This window comes from Pleurodeles waltl, chromosome 2_2 (genome assembly GCF_031143425.1).
Source record: "Pleurodeles waltl isolate 20211129_DDA chromosome 2_2, aPleWal1.hap1.20221129, whole genome shotgun sequence".
Lineage (NCBI taxonomy): Eukaryota > Metazoa > Chordata > Amphibia > Caudata > Salamandridae > Pleurodeles > Pleurodeles waltl.
Genome location: NC_090439.1, coordinates 682,664,141 through 682,682,628, shown reverse-complemented (window position 1 = coordinate 682,682,628; position 18,488 = coordinate 682,664,141). Strand labels below are relative to the sequence as shown.

General features: G+C 45.4%; 1 protein-coding gene across 4 annotated transcripts in view; it reads left to right on the top strand.

The window, feature by feature from the left end:
* ASPH (aspartate beta-hydroxylase) overlaps window positions 1-18,488 on the top strand; it is a 590,871-nt gene that overhangs the window by 232,662 nt on the left and 339,721 nt on the right. For all 4 annotated transcript variants that reach the window (XM_069220239.1, XM_069220242.1, XM_069220243.1 and 1 more), the window contains 2 exons: window positions 9,554-9,622; window positions 12,207-12,503. In XM_069220239.1, coding sequence (XP_069076340.1) covers window positions 9,554-9,622; window positions 12,207-12,503 — 366 coding nt within the window. The remainder of the gene's footprint in view (window positions 1-9,553; window positions 9,623-12,206; window positions 12,504-18,488) is intronic.

Sequence of the window (18,488 nt, the reverse complement as noted above, 5' to 3'; positions counted from 1 at the left end):
CCAGTCACGATATCTTAGTCTTTGCCACTCCTCAGAGCTGTTGTTGCAGGACCCTTCTACGATAGTGGGTGGTGCCAGGACCCCTTTCACGATGGGCTGTGAGGGTCCCTCAGTGCAGCGTGCCACCGCCAGTCGCTTGCTGCACAATTCGAGGTCCGACACTCCCCAAGGCTCCCATCGCAGTGCTCAGCGGTCTTGGCCCACTCACTACAGCTCTGCAACGTGGCCTGTAAATCTTGTTCTTATCTCATCATATTTGCTGTGCATTCAGAGAACAAAGTCAAATGTTAGGATCTGTCTTCGATGGGAACTTAGTGTTTACTTTCCTTTCTCTGACTTCAAAGTGACAGGATTTATGCGACAATCTTGCTGGATACTGGGGTTAGGAAAGAGTTTTTTCTATTACATGACAACATTTAAATAAACTTCAGAATATATCAGAATTAGAAGTGCAAATCAAGAACATATTTGTTAATTCTGAACTGTGCTGGAAACAAATACCTTTACATGATTAAAACAAATCATTGCATTAGGTGATGAAATTTCCACACATCATCGTCTGTGCATAGTAGAGTTTGATTTACAAAACTGTATATCTGTGCAAATGTAATGGTCATTTCAATAAAAAATGTGTTGTCTGTAATGACAGTGTGTTAGCATACCATCCATACTCTCCACTCTCTGCTCTGCACCACTACACGCCACTGCACCCTACTCTGTATCACTCCACTGCACTCTTCTCCATTCGGAACCATTCAACATTATGCCACTGCACTCAATGCTACTTCACACTATGCCTCTCTACTCTACTCTGTACCACTCTACTCTATGCCACTGCACTTTACGCCTCTCTAGACCACTGCGCTCTGCTCGTCTGCACGCCATACCACTCCAGTCTATGCAACACCAATCTAATCCGCACAACTCCACTCTCTGCCACTCTGCAACACTGCACTGTACGCCACTGCACTCTAAGCTAATACTCTCTATGCTAATGCACTTTACTTTGTAACACTCAACTCTATGCCCCTGCACTCTACATCAATACACTGTACATCACTCTAATCTACTCTGCACCTCTGCACTCTATGCCACGGGACTCTACACTACTTTACTCTATGCCATCACACTCTATGCCACTTTATGCATCTCCACTCTACCCTGCACCTCTCCCCTCTAAGCCACCTCACTCTACTGTGAAATAATCTACGTTATGCCACTGCATTATATGCCACTGCACTCTACCCTGCACCTCTCTACTCTGAAACAATCTATTCTACGCCACTGTACTCTATACCACTCTGACCACTGCACTCTAGTTCAATGCACTCTACACCACTGCACACTGACACTGCAACACTGCACTGGTCCCCACTCTGCCCAATGCCACTCTATGCAACTGCACTCTACACCAGTGCACTCTAAACAACTGCACTGAAACCACTGCCCTTTACTCTGCACCACTGTACTCTATGCCACTGTTCTCTGTACCACTCCACACCACTGCACTGACACTCTACTCTGCACTCTACACCACTCTACTCTATGCCACTGCACTCTAGGCACCATACTCTACTCTACACCACTCTACAATACTCCACTCTGCACCACTCTACACCACTGCACTCTATGCCACATGAGTCTACTCTGCACTCTGACACTGCACCACTCTGCATTACTGCACTCTCTGCTACTCTATTGTATACCACACTTCTCCACTGCACTCTATGTAACTCTACCCCATGCCACTGCACCCTGCGCCAATGCACTCGAAACAACTGCACTGTACGCCACTGTCCTCTACTCTGTACCACTGTACTCTACGCCACTGCTCTCTGCGCCACTCTACTCCACTCTACATCACTGCACTGACACTCTACTCTGCAGCGTTGCACTCTCCACCACTGTACTATACACCAATGTACTACTGCATTCTATGCCACTGCACTCTATGCCACTCTACTCTGCATTACTCCACTCTACAGCACTTTGCTCTACTCTGCACCACTCTACACTACGCCACTGCACTCCCTGCAACTTGAGTCTACTCTGCAATCTATGCCACTGCACAACTCCACACTACTGCTCTCTCTGCTACTCCATTGTATGCCGCTCTACTCCACTGCACTCTATGCCACTCTACTCTGTCCCACGCCACTCCATGCCACTGCACTCTACGCTAACGCACTCTAAACAACTGCACTGTACCCCACTGCACTGTACTTTGCACCACTGGGCTCTACGCCACTGCTCCTATGCCAGTCAACTCCACTCCACACCACTATGCCACTAACTTTAAGCCATGCTGAACAGCAGCTACTCTGGTGTACAACATTGCTAATGGCTAAAACACATTAACAAAGCCAATAACTCTTTTGTAGATGAGACCTATTGGCTTTGCTAATGTTTGTTAGTACTATGAGGTACCTGAAAGAACTGTGAAAAATACAATTACATCATAATAAAGGCTGCTTCAAAATGCGCAAATACATTTCGGTTAAATAAATAAAAAAGTGCTTCTCAAATACAGATTTGAATAATATACAGTTTATACCTAGTACTAAAAAAATGTATAACATTCCATTAAAACCACACTCCACAGCTTACCTTGGAACACCATTACAATACCTCTCTAAAAGAAATATCTTTGCCACCAGACAACTTCAAGTGACTCCTTTTAGTAAAGTCAATGCAGGTTTTCAAGCCCATTTGTATTTGCAGATTTATCAGTTGGGCACATTTGCATGTCTTTAGGGAAGGAGACCCCCTGGCAAGAAGGTCTGATTCTTATCTGTCTGCCCCTCCCTCAGAGCACAGGAGACTGACTCCCTGCCTTCCAGTCCGGATGGGGAAACTGATCTGCCCGTAATTTCGCCCTGCCTCCGTTGCCCTTTAGGTGAAAGCCAAAATTAGGGACAAATGCCGTCCGTTAAAGCTTTCATCACGGACAGCGGACGGCAGGGCGAAATTACGGACAGTCCGTGAAATTTCCGGACGGGTGGTCACCCTATCACCAGGGTGCATCCAAGATGGCCGAGCTGCATGGCTTGCCAACTGCCTAGGGGAGAACCGCACTACTGCGCTGCATCTGGGGCTCGGGGCTCAGCAACAGTGACCCTCCTGCCATCGGGTGTTCCGCCTGAAGGTAAAGACTCCCAGGCATCGTTGAGGGTCTATAGTAATCTAAAAGGTACTGGGAGGAGAGAAGCACCCGAGCCCGGTATCTACTCAATTTCCTTGCTCTCCGTGCCCCCTACTTTTATTCTTAGAATTTTTCTTCAATAGTTCTGTTGAGATTGTGTATCTATTTTACTGGCGATGGGTAAGTGGGTGGGTGCAAGAATGAGTAGGTGGGTATATGATTGGACGTATGTCTTACATATTAGATGTATGTTGGCTTATTGAGTACCTTAATTAGTTGGCGATTGAAGAGGCATTTTCAATTATAAGCCAGACCGAGTGCCTTTGCCAATGCTTGTTCATCCTCTGAATGTTCATGAGAACTATTACTACAATCTGCTGTGACTTATTATAAATTAAAAATAACTTGCTTTCATTTAAACAGAAACCTATCCTGTGCCCTCTGTTTACTTCCGCCCTCCTAATAAATAGAACAAGTGAAACGGTGGAAAATGGTGGACATTTTTGTGCTACAGATTTGTTTCTCTCCCACTTTGGTCAGACCTCTATTTTACTAGTTTAGTCCTACGGTGAAGATAGGTCCCAGGTTGTAGTTGGAGTGGATTCCACCGGTAAGTATGTACAGCAATACCAATATCATTTCTACTTGAAGTGATAAGCCCTGCTTCAGTTACATATAAATTAGCTTTGTCGGGCTGGCCAACATAAATGGAAAAAAACTTACACTGAAGTGTCCAGTTCATAACTTCGTGAAAAGTATTATATTTAATTTCCCGTTTCTTCATTTAGGTGTGCATACGCTCCAGGGTGGAGTGCTGCCTCTATGCGCCTGTAGTAATATTGGAATTCCCAGATGTCAAAACACAAGTCCGTTCCCAGCTAAAATTAGACTTTATTCCGCTGTGGCCGCTCCTGCAAAAATGGATATATATTGCCACCCAAAGGCTTTTTAATGTATTACAATTCTTTAACTTGCAGTTTCGGTCTGAATCACACATTTAGCAATCATTTGCAATGCAATTGGTCTAGCGTTTGTTCGAGTTAGAGCTATTAGTGTTGTAAATACCTAACTGGACTTTTCTTGACATATAACTTAAAAGTGAAAAATAAAACAGTTACCTAAGCAAGCCGATTCAAAGCGCCGTGTCCGCCATAAGCATGAGCTCGAAAGAATGATAGAAAAAGAGAAAAGTTCGCTCGCAGTCAAACGTATTGGCAAACGTGAAATTATCCATGTAACAGGATTGATGGCCAAGGAGGTAACAAAACTGCGCCAAGGAGGGACAAACTTAAAGCATTTACCAGTGATAACAAAGGATTTTTGAAATGCAAGCCCATGAACGAGAGATAGTGATAGGGGTGCGGTGGACGTGGTTAATAGCCCACAGATAGATTACAACAGGCCAGAGCGCTTGCGTGCTCAACATAAAAATGTTCAGAAACATTGTTTCTCTGGCTCCTTCCAGCAACTGCAACATTTGCCCGGCTGTGCTTCCTCTGATGGCAGCAAGTCTTCATTCTGCATGAGAAGAAAGAAGGAAAATTCCTTGGAGTGAAGGAGTCACTTAGCTGCATCCGCAGGCACCAACTGCAACAACCACAGGCTGCGTGGATCTCCTCTCCTCTTGAGCTGCGTGGATCCTGAATCAGGCGTGGTAGTCTGGAGTGGTCTCCTTGGTCATCTCTACCAGCTGTCCAACTTTGGAGTCGGTAGGTCCTTGCCTTACCATGCAGGACAGTACCCCCATGCACCGCGTCTCTTGCAGTTACCAAGGCCTGTTGTTATCTCCTCCAAGGGATCTTCAGGCTCCATGTGGCCCCAGCCCCCAGCACTCTTCTCTGTGAAGCACAGCCCTCAACGCGCTTCGCCTGCGACGTAGGACCTCTCTCCAGGTGTGCTGCGTGGGCCTCTCTGCAGCTCCTGGGCTCCTTGCCTGTAGGTCTTTTGTGGGGGCTGCCTCTCCTTCTCCAGACTCTCTGCCTTGCTGAGGGTCACCTGGGACTCCCCTCTATGGGTTGAGTCCCCCTGGACCTTGCTGGTCCCCGGCAGCTCCACTTTTGTCCTACTGCAGCATTTGTCTTTGCCAAGGCTTGCTGGTGGGTTTTCCACACCACAGACTGACTGCAATTCTTCATTCGGCGTGGGACATCGACTGCATCACCTAGGAACTCTTCATCTGCTCCAGTGCTGCATTGCTGACCGTCTTCGTCTCCCCGTCCACCAACTCCTGCATCCACAGATGGGCGGGTAGTGGCTCCTGTCACAACCTGACACTCCTACGTAAACTGGATTTGGTCCCCTTATTTCCCAGGTCTTCCTCTTCCAGGATCCACCTCTAGTTTTTTGCAGTCTTGCCTGCGTTTTGTAATATCCTTCTCTGAAGTCCTTTTGGTGGGTTGGGGAAAAACCAGTAACTTACCTCTTTTCTCATGGTCGCTGGGGGGCATTCTGGTACTTACCTTTGGGGTTTCCCAGTTCCCGCAGCTCTCCTCTACTGATTACACTTCCTTGCATGGGGACCCGGCTTTCGCATTCCACTTTTTAAGTATATGGTCTGGTCCCCTCTAGGCCTTCAGTGTTGCCTATTGCTTTTCACTGTTTTCTATTGCTTTTTATGCCAATTTCTGATTGCTACTGTACATATAACAGTGTGCTACTTACATCCTATTGGAGTATTGCCTATCTAGTTTTTTAGTGTTTGTGGTACTGTAATAAGGAACCTTTAATTTCGTAACACACGTTTTTCATGTGTGTAAGTGCTGCGTGACTACAGTGGTATTGCATGATCTTTGCATGTGTCGTAAATAAGTCTTGGCTGCTCATCCACAGCTACAGACACTGTCTACACTTCACTAATAAGGGGATACCTGGACCTGGTATAAGGTGATAATACCATAGGTACTCACCACACACCAGGCCAGCTTCCTACATCAGAGAGCCCGCTCCTTTTTTGTCACCTGCAATTTATAAATTAAAACTGAATATAGAACAGTGAGCAATGAACTCATCAAAGAGCTGCATGCAAACATCAAGGTATAGATTAGAGCGCTATGATTTCCCCCCACTTTTTAATTAACTTAATGTTGCAAAACAAGTTAATTTGAGCGTAAATCAATTCTTAATATTAAAGAGAGTCCCCAACCATGGTGTTATGTTTTTAATTCAGAGTTTGCGCTTCTCTAGATAAAACACTCAAACTATACCTGCTACCAGTATGGATGACCTGTGACACCTACACCTTGTCGTCCTCTGTCCTATGTAACATTTCATATACACTGATTTACACATATATGATGATTGTCTCTGCGTAATGTCTGTGTGATATAAAGTGCTTTGACACCCTAGACTGGTATGAGGGCTGAATGATGGAACAACACATACGTATATCATGCATGCCTTAACATTGCGGTCTCAACAACGACCGTGTCTTTACTACTCATGCCCTTACAACAAATTGCTGTAAAAGAATGTTTGGTAAAGGAACATGCGTGGTAAATTCTCCCCGCCCTGCCCCCTTACATCTGATACCATACTCCACCCTGCCCAATCACTTATAACTGCCCCTGCCCTAAACCTCCCGCCCTGAGCCCTAAAAGTAACCCTGCCCTGTCCTTAAAACTACCCGCCCCCAGTCTGAACCCTAAAACCTACCCTGAACTGCCCTAAAAACTACCTTGACGCCTCTGCCCCCCTGAACCCTAAAACCTACTTCGCTCTGTCCTAAATACATGACCCCCACCCTGTTCCCTAAAACCTACCCCACCATGCTAGCCCCATATCTGTGGTAATGGCAGCGTGGTCAATGCATTGCATTGCATTGATTGCCTTGTAAGGGATATTTCCCGGTATGAGTGGTGCTATAAAACGAATGAAATGCATCTGAGAGAGAGTGGTGATGGATGGTAGTGAGGGAATCCGTGGCAGAGGTGGTCACTGGGGGGTGCCAACAAACAATGTTGCACAGGGCGCCACCAGCACTGAGGCCGGTCCCGTCAGACAGCACAGCAGTTCACAGGAAGGCGGCAGCACAGAGACTGCCACTTGACAGTCAGACAAGGACCTAGCAGCAATCATAGGCCTTACTGACCTTCACAGGCAGGCGGGGGGCCAGAGACTGACACAGCCTGACTAAAAAGAAAGCTCCTAACAGGCAGCACAGTGCATTGCAGGCAGCACAGGAATCGACAGGAAGCACTGCGCCCAGCAGGCAGTACATGCCTCTTAGGACTTCACACAGGCGAACAGCAGCACAGAGCTTGTCGCTGCCTAATAGGCAGCCAGGGGCCCAGCAGACAGGGAATTGATGGCCGCACAGGACTCGACTGGAGGCGACCGCCTCCTCCCAACACAAACACCCCCCCCCCCACGGCAACCCTTCTGGGTGCAAACTTTGTGCAGGGGGCCCACCTGAAGGTTGTCCCTGTCCCCCCCAGAAATGTTGTGTCTCCTACGCCCCTGGCCTTGAGTGTGTCTGAAGATTGTGTTTAGTGGTTAAAACGAGTTTCACTTTAGCGTGATAAATGAATTGTGTCCTGTTTGACTCACTGTACTTTAGTTGCCCTCTTTTTCAATGGCTGTCAGGCCCTTCTTTGGAACGCTTTGTAATTTTAAAACCCCTGAAGAGTTTAATAACTGCAACACTACGTCTTCAGTGGGTTCAGACCACAGCACTGTAAAAGAGCCAATTTTCTACCTGAATTATTCAAGTGTACTGTAACAGTAGGATAACGTTCCAAACGTTTGTTTCTTGTTTGTTCCTCTTCTTATTTGATGTTAAGCTACACAGCTTTGTAGGGCGTGCATATCTCCCTGGAGGGTGTCCTTGCGTCTGTGAAGGAGAAATGGGCTTAGTAATGATCACGTGGGACAGTCTGCTCAAGAGAGTGCCCACTCTGCCTCCTATGTGGGATCAAATGTTAGCTGCTTCGTGTGACCCCAAATGGAGGTGATGTCTTGGTCACACATCACCTGCAATGGCAAATAACAATAATCGTCTCCAATGGCGATTCGAGTTAACACTTGCAGTTTAGTAGGTATGCAGACTTCTTATTGCGTTCCATCTGCCGAATACCATTTACCACCTGCCCTGCACCACTTAAACGTGTCACGCAAGGGCGTAGGGGATTTCGGAGGGGGTTTACGGAAGTCCTTGGAAGGGGCAAGCAAGTGATCTGTCTTGGCTTTGAGAGCTGAGCATATGAAAGGTGTAAACCAGGCATGAAATGTCATATGATAAAGACTTTAAAATGACACAATATGCATTTTTCTCAAGTCATTGGCAGCCTCCTCAAAGGTATGTGTGTGAGGGGGGAGGGGGTTAAGGAGGGTGACGGAGACATGGGAAACAAGTTTTAAAAAGAGAAAAATCACTTACCTTTCTCGTTGCCGCAACTCACCACCTCCAGCTGCCTCGCGCTCTTCTTCTGGTGTCCCAGCATTCAATGGGACACCAGCACAGGCTCCCCAGCAATCTTGGCTCTGGGTTAATGCTAAGGCTTGCATGAAAGCAGCGTTAGGATTGGTCTGAGCAACTTGGTCTGCCGCTGAGACACAACCATGGGGTTTGTGCAATTTCTCCAGCCCGGCTGTGTACACAGCCGAGCTGGAGAAACTTAAGTGTTCATATGTGTTTGACCGGCCTGAGACGGCCAGCCAAACACACATGCATACTTAGGTGCACTCTCCCTTCCGCCCCCCTCACACCTCCCATGACCCAGCCCCGCGCCTCCCTGCACTGCTGGCTGAGCCAGCAGATGAAAAATAAAACCATATTAAACTATTGTTTTTTTTTTTTTCTCCTGGCTCTTGGCCTCGGGGGCGATGCTCCTTTGCCATTGCAGGGGAGCCGCCCCTAGTAGTAGCAGGAGATGGTGGTCAAATGGCACAAAAGGCAGGGGAAATGGAGCAGGCGTAAGAAAGGGAGGGTGACACACCATAAAGGAAATATGTTAACCGGGGAGTCAGTGGTTATAAGGCAGTAATATGTATGGGGGCTGTAACTTACTGTTATTCCATGATCACAATAATATTGCACTCAATTGAATAAGCAAGTTACTCCAGTTTTGCTCATGACTCTTGATACAGAGGTTAAAAGGACAGGGTTTAAGAACTCTGATATGGTATGACACAACAAACGCCACTAAATATCTTGGATGCCCAGTCAGTGCTATAACTTCAAAGAAGAATAAATACAGTGTTCTATGGGTGGCTGTTATTCGCAGGAATGCTTGTTCACCCTGGAGTTCTGAGTGACAGCTAATAGACGTCTAGAGTGAAGCAACTTTACAAATCCGTTAAGTAAGCCCTTTGCATATATTACTGTGAATGATAGAAATGTGAATAATATGTGAATGAATTGCATGTGCAGTGCCTGAAGATTATAACTGTGTGTTGCCATGCTTTTAATTTTAGATGATGATGATGATGTAGAAGAGATGATCCATGCCACTCACATCCACGAGGCTCACCATTCCCTTCCAGGTATGAATTGTCATTCTAGATGCTTCCACAGTCAGTTCTCAGTAAGGATTACTTCGTTAATGTAGCTCTTTGTTTAGCATGGAGGTATCACTCTAGGACTCTCATATATTCTTTTATGCAATTCTGTGCCAATATTTGAGTTGTTTCATTGGTATACTCCTTCACGTTTCCAGGCGTGCTCCACCAGAGAGAAGTCTGTGCACCTCTGTGGTTTACATCGATTCGAGGAGGGGAACGTATTCTCACTTGGATGTGACTCTATTGCAAGGACCCTTCAAATGAGACTTATCAACTGGGTTTTAGGGGTAACATGAGGCAGCTCTTCACAGAAGAGAGGTAAACACATGGGTACATCTTCAAGTAAGGTGTATGGGTAAAATCAGCATTGTCCACATTGCCCAAAATACGATGCATGATCTTACCAACCTGGCAGAAAGCAGATCATCTTTATACCCCAGGGCAACAATCTAAATGATACATTGCCTTGTTATACATTGAGCCACAGGAAGTAGTCAGCCATTCACAGAGTTCCTGAGATAGTGTGGTAGTTACATTGCTTACATTTGGGACCTTTCTTCTGCCACCTTTTGCCTCCGAGCATGAAGAAAAATGTGCACCTCATAGGGCCAGGCAGAAGCTTACTTTGAATCTTAACTTCACTGGGATCGCCACCTTGGTATGTTGGTTGTAGGTATGAAGAAAAAGGTTGCCCCAAATTCGAACAAGAATCAACACATGGGACCTTATTGAGCAATGGGTGGCAATACTTTTTTTTTTTATTTTTTTTTTTAAATAAAAATCTTAAATTCTGCAGGATAATCCAGTAGCTGAATTTTAAACCTTTGTGATGATGAGAAACTGCAGGAAAACAAGGCCAGTCTTCCAAAAAAGACTGGCTACGCACAGCCATATGCTCCTCTTTTCAGAGCCTGCACCTGTTGGTTTTCCCCATTGTCAAAGAATGAATCTCAGAATATTGTGTGTGGTTGATTCAGAGCGCCACAAGTTTGAAACCCCTTTCTAACCTCAATAATGTGCTTATCTCCTGGATGAGACAAATGTAACTTGAATTAAACAGACAAGAAAATAGACAAAATATCTAGAGGTTGTCATATGACTGAGTACGTATCTACCCCAACCACCTACAGAGAAAATGTGTAGGCCTGGCACTGATATTCAGTTGACCTCTATGAACCATATTGCACCCATGATCTCTTAATCCGCCTAAATTAAATTTTAGATAAACTGTTCTTTTAAATGTTGATGAATCTGGTATGTAAAATGTTTTTCTAAAACATACTTAAACTGAAGTGGTCTCGTAGTACTACAAAAATTATTATTGTACCTCGTTTTAGCTTCAGTCCTCTTTGAGGAAAACGCAGCACAGGCTTTGCCATTATTGACCGAGGATGCCAATATCTTATATAAGTGACTGCATATGGTTTCACACAAGGGTGCATGCTGGAAGTAGTAGTTGCAAGCAGGCAATTATTCTTTAAAATAGGACACTTTAATTCAAGCTAACGGTAGGTAAAGGAATAGAGTAGTGTGAGTCTGACATATACAAAACATCCAAGAATACAAAATAACTTTATGAATAAGGAGGATTTTTAACTATTTGAAGTTATTATACTTGGGATCCTGGCATCCCTCTATAAAAACCCATCTTTATTTTTCTTATTGAGGCGACTAGTGACACCCTGTGCCTGTGATAAAAAACATGACTTAGCGACTCCCCTGTAATAACTTATTACAGTTAAGTTCTGACTTTACAGTGACTACTGCCAGAGCCAGAGGCCCAGGGGAATGCAGGACACGGACCATAATTAAAACTTTTTGTTCTTCTGCTCCTTTCTATTTGAACAGTTAAAAGCAGAAAGAAGATATTTATGGCAACATGTTTATTTTTCGAGAAATTTAGGAAATTATAGGAAGGATGAAATCTCTGCATGTTTCGACACATTCCGAAGTAGAGCATTTTATAAAATCTCACATGTATTAAACTGATTTGAATTTTTTTTTGCAACAAATCTCCAATTGCTCTTAAGTGTGTTTAGTTTTTGCACTAGAGATTTTATCTGAAATTGCTTGGTGAATTGCTAAATTGTTATATTTTATGGCCGGAGGTACTTTATCCTTTTTTGTGGGGCGGTTCATATAGTAATTCCTTCCCCTCAGACATCCAGCACTATTCCTTGAGCACCTAACACTTGCTTTCAAGGACAAGATGAAAGAGATTGCCATCTAAATAACCTTCCTCTGCAACCCTGGGCAGATCGCTAATATTTCCATTCGCAACACAATATAAAAAGCTCCAGAACAAGGCTTATAACTTATGGAAGTGAGAAATGAGTGGCATCCTTGGCAGAAGGTGGAAGTTATTTCCTATCTCAAATTATATATGGCGTTGTAGAAGACAATAAGTTTAGGTAATGATGCCCACAAGTTATCAACTTTAAATTTCCAGCTAGCTGCAGTGTTTCGGTATGTGCATACATATATATACACACACGTTTTATTTTTATCCTGTTCTATTTTTTTGCTATTAAGATGACAGTCTGTGTAATAATGAGTTGTTGATTAGGTGACGGAACAGAGGAAGACGTGGTAGATGATGAGCATTCACCCCTTGAGGAAGAGAAACCGAATGCAGAACATCTCTATGAAGACTTGTATGATGATGATGATGATGATGATGGAAAGGAGGAGTTGCCATCAGAGGGACAGATAGAGGAGGAGCAGGAGCAGGAGGAGGAATATGTTGAGGATGAAGACATACAAGTGGAACCTTTAGCAGCGCAGGATCTTCATGGCGAACCAGAGCAAGAAGAGCCTGAAGGAGCTGAAGATCATGTGGATGACGCCACTAATTATGAAACTGGTGAGCGTTCTATTACAACTAGCGTACATCACAAATGCCGTAAGTACACTAATGAGGTTCTATGACAGCTGTAATATTTATGTACATAGTCAATAGCTCGCTGATAAATGTTACCTATAACTAGCATGCCAAAAAGTTGTCCTAATTTATTTGTAATGTGAATATCAAATTAATGTGTATTTGTATACATCTCTAAAGTTCTAGTGCATAATCTGATCAGAAAGATCTGCTGTAATTGTCTGCATCTCAGTTCCATTTACATTTCAAGAATGTTTTTTGATCCACATAAGCCAGTGGGCAGCCAGCCATTGGTTGCTGTAAATTTTGTCAATTACAAATCAAGCAGTATATGATATCTTGTATCCCAGTGTAATGCATTTGCAGCAACATAAAATGACACCTACTAAATGAGCATATATACAATCATACTGATAACATATTTCAACAGTTAAAAAGTTAAACCTACAATGATTTGGGGAAAATATGGTCATCCTCCACATCGGGATATAAACTCGATGAATGAAACATTAAGGCAATATGTTAGGAGATCTTTCACAAGTAAGACTACAACATTTGAAGTACTATTGAAATACTAAGTACAGGGAAACAGCTGCAGCAAAATGTTTTTGAGTGATAGAGAGAGAATAGATATGTTTTAAGCTCAGACTCTGTAGACTTTAGGGGTAGCCCATTTGCCATTAGACCTTAAGGAAATGTATGTTTTGTAGTTATCTGGGGAATCACACGCCATCCAACGTGTTTCTAATCTCCAATAATGTACTAGTCTGCTGGATGAGACAAAATTAACTTGAATTTGACAGAAAAGAAAATAGTCAAAAATATCTAGAGGTCGTCCTATGTCTCTGTATATGTATCTACCCCAACCATCTACAGAGAAAATGTGTAGGCCTGGCACTGACATTCAGTTAGCACCTAAAAACCATACCGCACATACCATGTAGTTTTCAACCAAGATATGTTAATTATTCAAAATTAAATTTTGGAGAAACCTCACGTTTAAATATTTATGTATCTGGTATGTAAAGTGTTTTTCTAAAACATGCTGAAGCAGTCTCATGGCACTGTCAAAAAGATATACTACTTTGTGTTTACGTGCTTGGTATCCCAAGTGATTTTTTTTTTTAAAGTTCTAGTTTTTAGTTTTTTTTTTTTAAAATGGCACATGAACTTCCACTTCTTCTTGAATTCGTCAGGTGATTCCAACACATTTCTTTACACAAAAGGTTGGTATGTTTAGCAAATAAGTGTTAGTTGAGTGCAGACTCAGTCTGGAATGCTCTTTTTGAACTTTTTGTTTAGGATTACTATCATCTGGTTCTAGAGTGCATAAATTAACCATATGTTGTGTGTTAGATGGCATAAGCTTTCACACGTGGAGTAATTGCAAAGAAAACCGTGGAAGACCTGGTTGAATTTTCAGAAGTTGAACGGTATCCTTACAACCACTTTCTTTTGAGTACGTTGCAAGCTGTGTCTATAGTAGTCTGTCAAGCCCACATGGGCTTAATTTCCAAATTCTAGCATTATTCGTAGAAATGCATTAAGTGTATTTTAAGATAATTTCATAAGGGTTTGATTCAAAAGCAGCTTTCAAAGATGTCAAGAGTCCAGAAATGATCATAGTTTGCCATTATTGCCATTTATAGGTGGAGCCTAGTGAGAACACATGCGCTGTCTTCAAGACATGCTATATTCCCTCTGTGTGCTTTTCTTTACACGCCCACCACTTTTAACGGGTTGTTTCTTATGCCTTGCGAAACTCCTTTTGGTTGTGTTGGCAAAAAATTATATTGTCCCGCCCTGTAGACTGTCCCTGCTACATGGATCCTTTTACTATAACTGCCATATGTTTTAATTTTGGCGTACCACTTTTTTTTTTTTTTGTTAAGCTTCTGTCGTCATCCGTATGAATTTGGCGCTCTGGGTCTGTTTACTTTCGTGTTGACCCTGTTTTACGAATGCCAGCTGTAATACAGAAGTGCGTGTTAAAACCGCGCAAAGACTCTGCAATTTATATGAATATTTGATACTTTGTTTAAACCGGTGTACTCCTAAGAGCTGTGTGTGCAGACCTCCCCTCATTCCAGGGCTGCAATACATGACTCATTTATGTACTGCGCACAAACTTTGGAAATCTCTACCTTGGAGGAGCTCGATTGTCGACAATAGATTTCCATGGATTTAAGGCAATTTCTTCCCACCAGTAGTGTTTAACTGGATTATTTTATTTAATTAGATTTATAAAGTGCTTGTTTTTTCAGACATGGGGAGAGCTGATGCCGAGACTCGAACCCAGGTTTCCAGGTTCAAAGTCAACAGCTCTGGATGTTACTCCACATCCTCAACACATCCAACCCCCAGCGCTAAGACAAACCGCTCACCTCCAAACAATTACCTTGTTTTCACTGCCGCCTATGGCCCTCTCCCAGACATCGGCCTCAACCCCTCTCCCTCTTTTTTTCTTGTGTTCCAGAGCCCCATCCTCTTCCCCTAAAAATGCCCATGGACTTTTCAAAAGCAACTGCACTTTTCTTTCATTTTTGTTTGGCGTAATCGCTATTTCATTCGTCTTTGCCTTGGTCATTTTTGTGGGCTAGCTGAACTTCGCTCCGTCTCCTAAGCTCCACCTCTCCTTAATCCCACATGGCGTTATAAAAGGAAATGTTCAGGCCACGGGTTTCCTTTGAAGGAATCCTGTAGACCTGTGTCAGTGGAGGAGCAGCAGGAGGATCGGCGCAGGGGAAGGTACATTTGCAAGTAAACGGCTAGATTTTATCACTCCCCCTCTCATCCCATTTTTCAAGTTTGGCTCGATGCCACTCACAATGGTCAGTTTTTGGTTTTCAGGACCCTTCGTTATGACACGGCTTACAAAGCAACTCAGACTAACTTGCTGACTCACTCTGTGAATATGATCCGATTAACTGAGGGATGGGTCATTTAGCCAACCAGCTAGAGCGATGGGCTCCCACCTCACTGCATTCCAATAGGAGGCAGGACTGGGGGGGGAAAGGGCGCAAGAGTGATGCCATAACTCGGACGAAACACCTATACTTCAATGCAGATGAAATGTAGCCAGAGTTAGCAGAATCACCATTAAATTTACAGGTACTGAGGTATCTATTTTTTTTTATCAGGTTACCGAGCCTTAAGTGTTCGTTATACCCACGTGACAGCTTGTTTTTTGACTAGTGAATGTACCCAAAGGGTACCCACACCCATTGCTGAGGGTGGCTATTGCATCTCAGTCCGGACGAAATGGTGCGTGGTGTTGATATCTGATAGGTAAAACTGGGTTATGGCCACCTTAACTTAAGTGTTCGGACTACTGTAGAGAGAATGACCACAATTTCATAGATGAAAGTTGCATCAGGCCCTCTAAGACTAGTGAATCTTTCAAAATAAGACTCTTTTCAGACTGAAGAATTTTGCATGAGAAAAGTTGTTGGTGTTGACCAACGAACTGCATTAGCAACAGAACAGAGGATAGCTGAAGCAGCACCTGCTTTGTTTTTAAACTCAAAATGAACATACATAGAAAATATATTTAGTGCAAGCATTCAGTGGCTGCCAATGGATAAATGGCATAATTGAAAATCAGTCTTGATAAATACAATATCAAAGGCTTAGTTGTGGACAAAGTGTATCTGATAGAGACTTCTAGTTGCAGATTCCTTATCTTAGAATTTTCCCCCAGGCGTCAGACTGGATCCGGAGATTTTTCTTCGAGCAATACCCTTGCGAGTCAGTAGGTGGTGTTGGTCGTCTTCGTAGGCGTCGTGGTCGCCATGATGACGTCAGGAGTAGTACATAGACGCCACCCTCGCGCAGAGACGTCAGTTCTTTTCTTTCCGCGCCACGCGCTGATCTGAGAGAGAGCTACCCTAGGCTATTTTTTGGCCGAATTCGACCGTTTTGTCTAACTTTTTTGGTGCGACACTTGGTGCGTCGAGGATGTCCCCGAAGACCGGGTTCAAGCCATGCGAGGACTGCCACCGCATGATGTCGGTGACGGACCCTCATGTCTGCCTGTGGTGCCTCGAGCGCGACCACGACCCGAATTCGTGCTCAGAGTGTCAGGCAATGCATCCGACGAATTTGAGGGAGCGGTCCCTAAAGCTGATGGTGGCCCGGCACTCAACTCCGCGCAGATCCTGATCTTGCTCGAGAGGAAGGTCTTGAGATCGGTCACGGAGCCATCACCACTCGTCTTCTTCTAAGTCTTCGGGTCAAGGGAAGAAGAAGAAGAAGTCGAAGTCCCATTGTTCTCGACTTCACCCCGTCGCTCGGCCAACGCGACGCGGGACGAGCGTCCACGCACTAGGCCTCTGTCCTCTGAGCCTACGTCTGGGTCGACTCCGCGCTTCCCAGAGTTTCCCAGAGCCGGAGCGACCCCCGCCCAACTCAAGGAGTTCTACGAGGCCATGCGCCTCATCTTTGGGCGTGCCGACCCTGATATGTTGCCTTCGGGCCCAAGGGGCTTGGCTGAGGGGCCTCCGGGTTCCGTGCCGGCAGCTTTGGCCCTGGCAACCGAGGTTGCCTCCGGATCCGCACCGATGCCGGTCGCACAGTCGAGACCTTCCCCGGCGCCAGGTCATTTAGCGACGCTCCCGACGTCGGTAGTGCCCACTATCGACGTTGACCCGATTCTCATTCCCGACGACTCGGAGTCGGAGCGGCGTCAGCCGACGCCGCCATGGGCTTCGGTGGGCCTTATTCGCCTGAGGTCGGATTCTGACCCATTTTCCTATGGGTACAAATACAGGGAGGAATTGGAGGGGTCATTGGACCCTTATGAATACCAGGAAGACCCTATTATGGACTGGGCACAGGACTTGGGCGAAGCCAGTGGTCTGGATACTTCTCCTGACACTGGCATGCCGTCTCCTCCTACCGTGGCTACGGCAGAGGGAGCTACCTATAGTATGGTGGTTAGTAGGGCTGCTGAGGTCCTTGGCCTTGAGCTACCTACTGTCGAAGTCAGGTCTAACCTCCTGACAGAGGTGCTTCAGGCTGGGGCTTCTACGTCTGAACCCCTTCTGCCATTTAATGAGGCCCTGATTGACGTCCTTTTGGGTACATGGTCCAAACCCAACACAGGGGCTCCTGTGAACAGGACAATCGTTCACCGCCATCGGCCTGCGCCGAACTACCCGAAGTTCCTGTCCCAACATCCTACGCCTGAGAGTCTTGTCATCCAGGCATTCCCTTCTTCTGGCACGTTCCCTTCCGCACCCCCGGATAGGGAATCCAAAAGGCTGGAACAATTTGGTAAGAAGTTGTTTTCTTCCTCCAGCCTCGCGCTGCGGTCCATGAACACCACATGCCTTTTGGGCCGTTATTCCCACTCACTGTGGGATACGGTTGCGCAAGTCCTCCCGCAGAAACCGGAGGAGGCCCGTGCTATCGTCTCCCAAGCAGTCAAAGATGGGAGACACTCTGCAAAGTTCACGATCCGTTGTGGGCTGGATACGACCGACTCTCTCGGCATATCGGTTGCAACGACAGTGGCCTTATGGCGCCATGCCTGGTTACGTACTTCTGGCTTCTCGGGGGATGTCCAACAGTCACTCATGTAAATGCCCTTTGATGGCACCCGTCTCTTTGGAGACAAAGCAGACTCGGCCTTGGAGAGGTTCAAGGATTCCCGGGCTACGGCTCGGTCCCTTGGCCTTTCTGCCGCCACACGCCCCCCACAGTCCGCTTTTCGTCTCTTTCGTGGCCACGGAAGGGGCGCCCTGTCGCGTCCTCAACCCAGCCACTGGGCCATGTACGCTGGACAACCTATGCGTGGCTGGGGGTGCGGAATCCCACGTGGTCGTGGGACAGGGCACCAGAGGTCTGTCCGGTCCACCTCTGCCCCCGCAGCAGCCTCCAAACTTTCCTAGTCCGTCCCCTCACTGCCCAGATGGTGGCAGAATCTGCCATCACCCTCCCCATGGGGAACATATCACCACGCCGGGT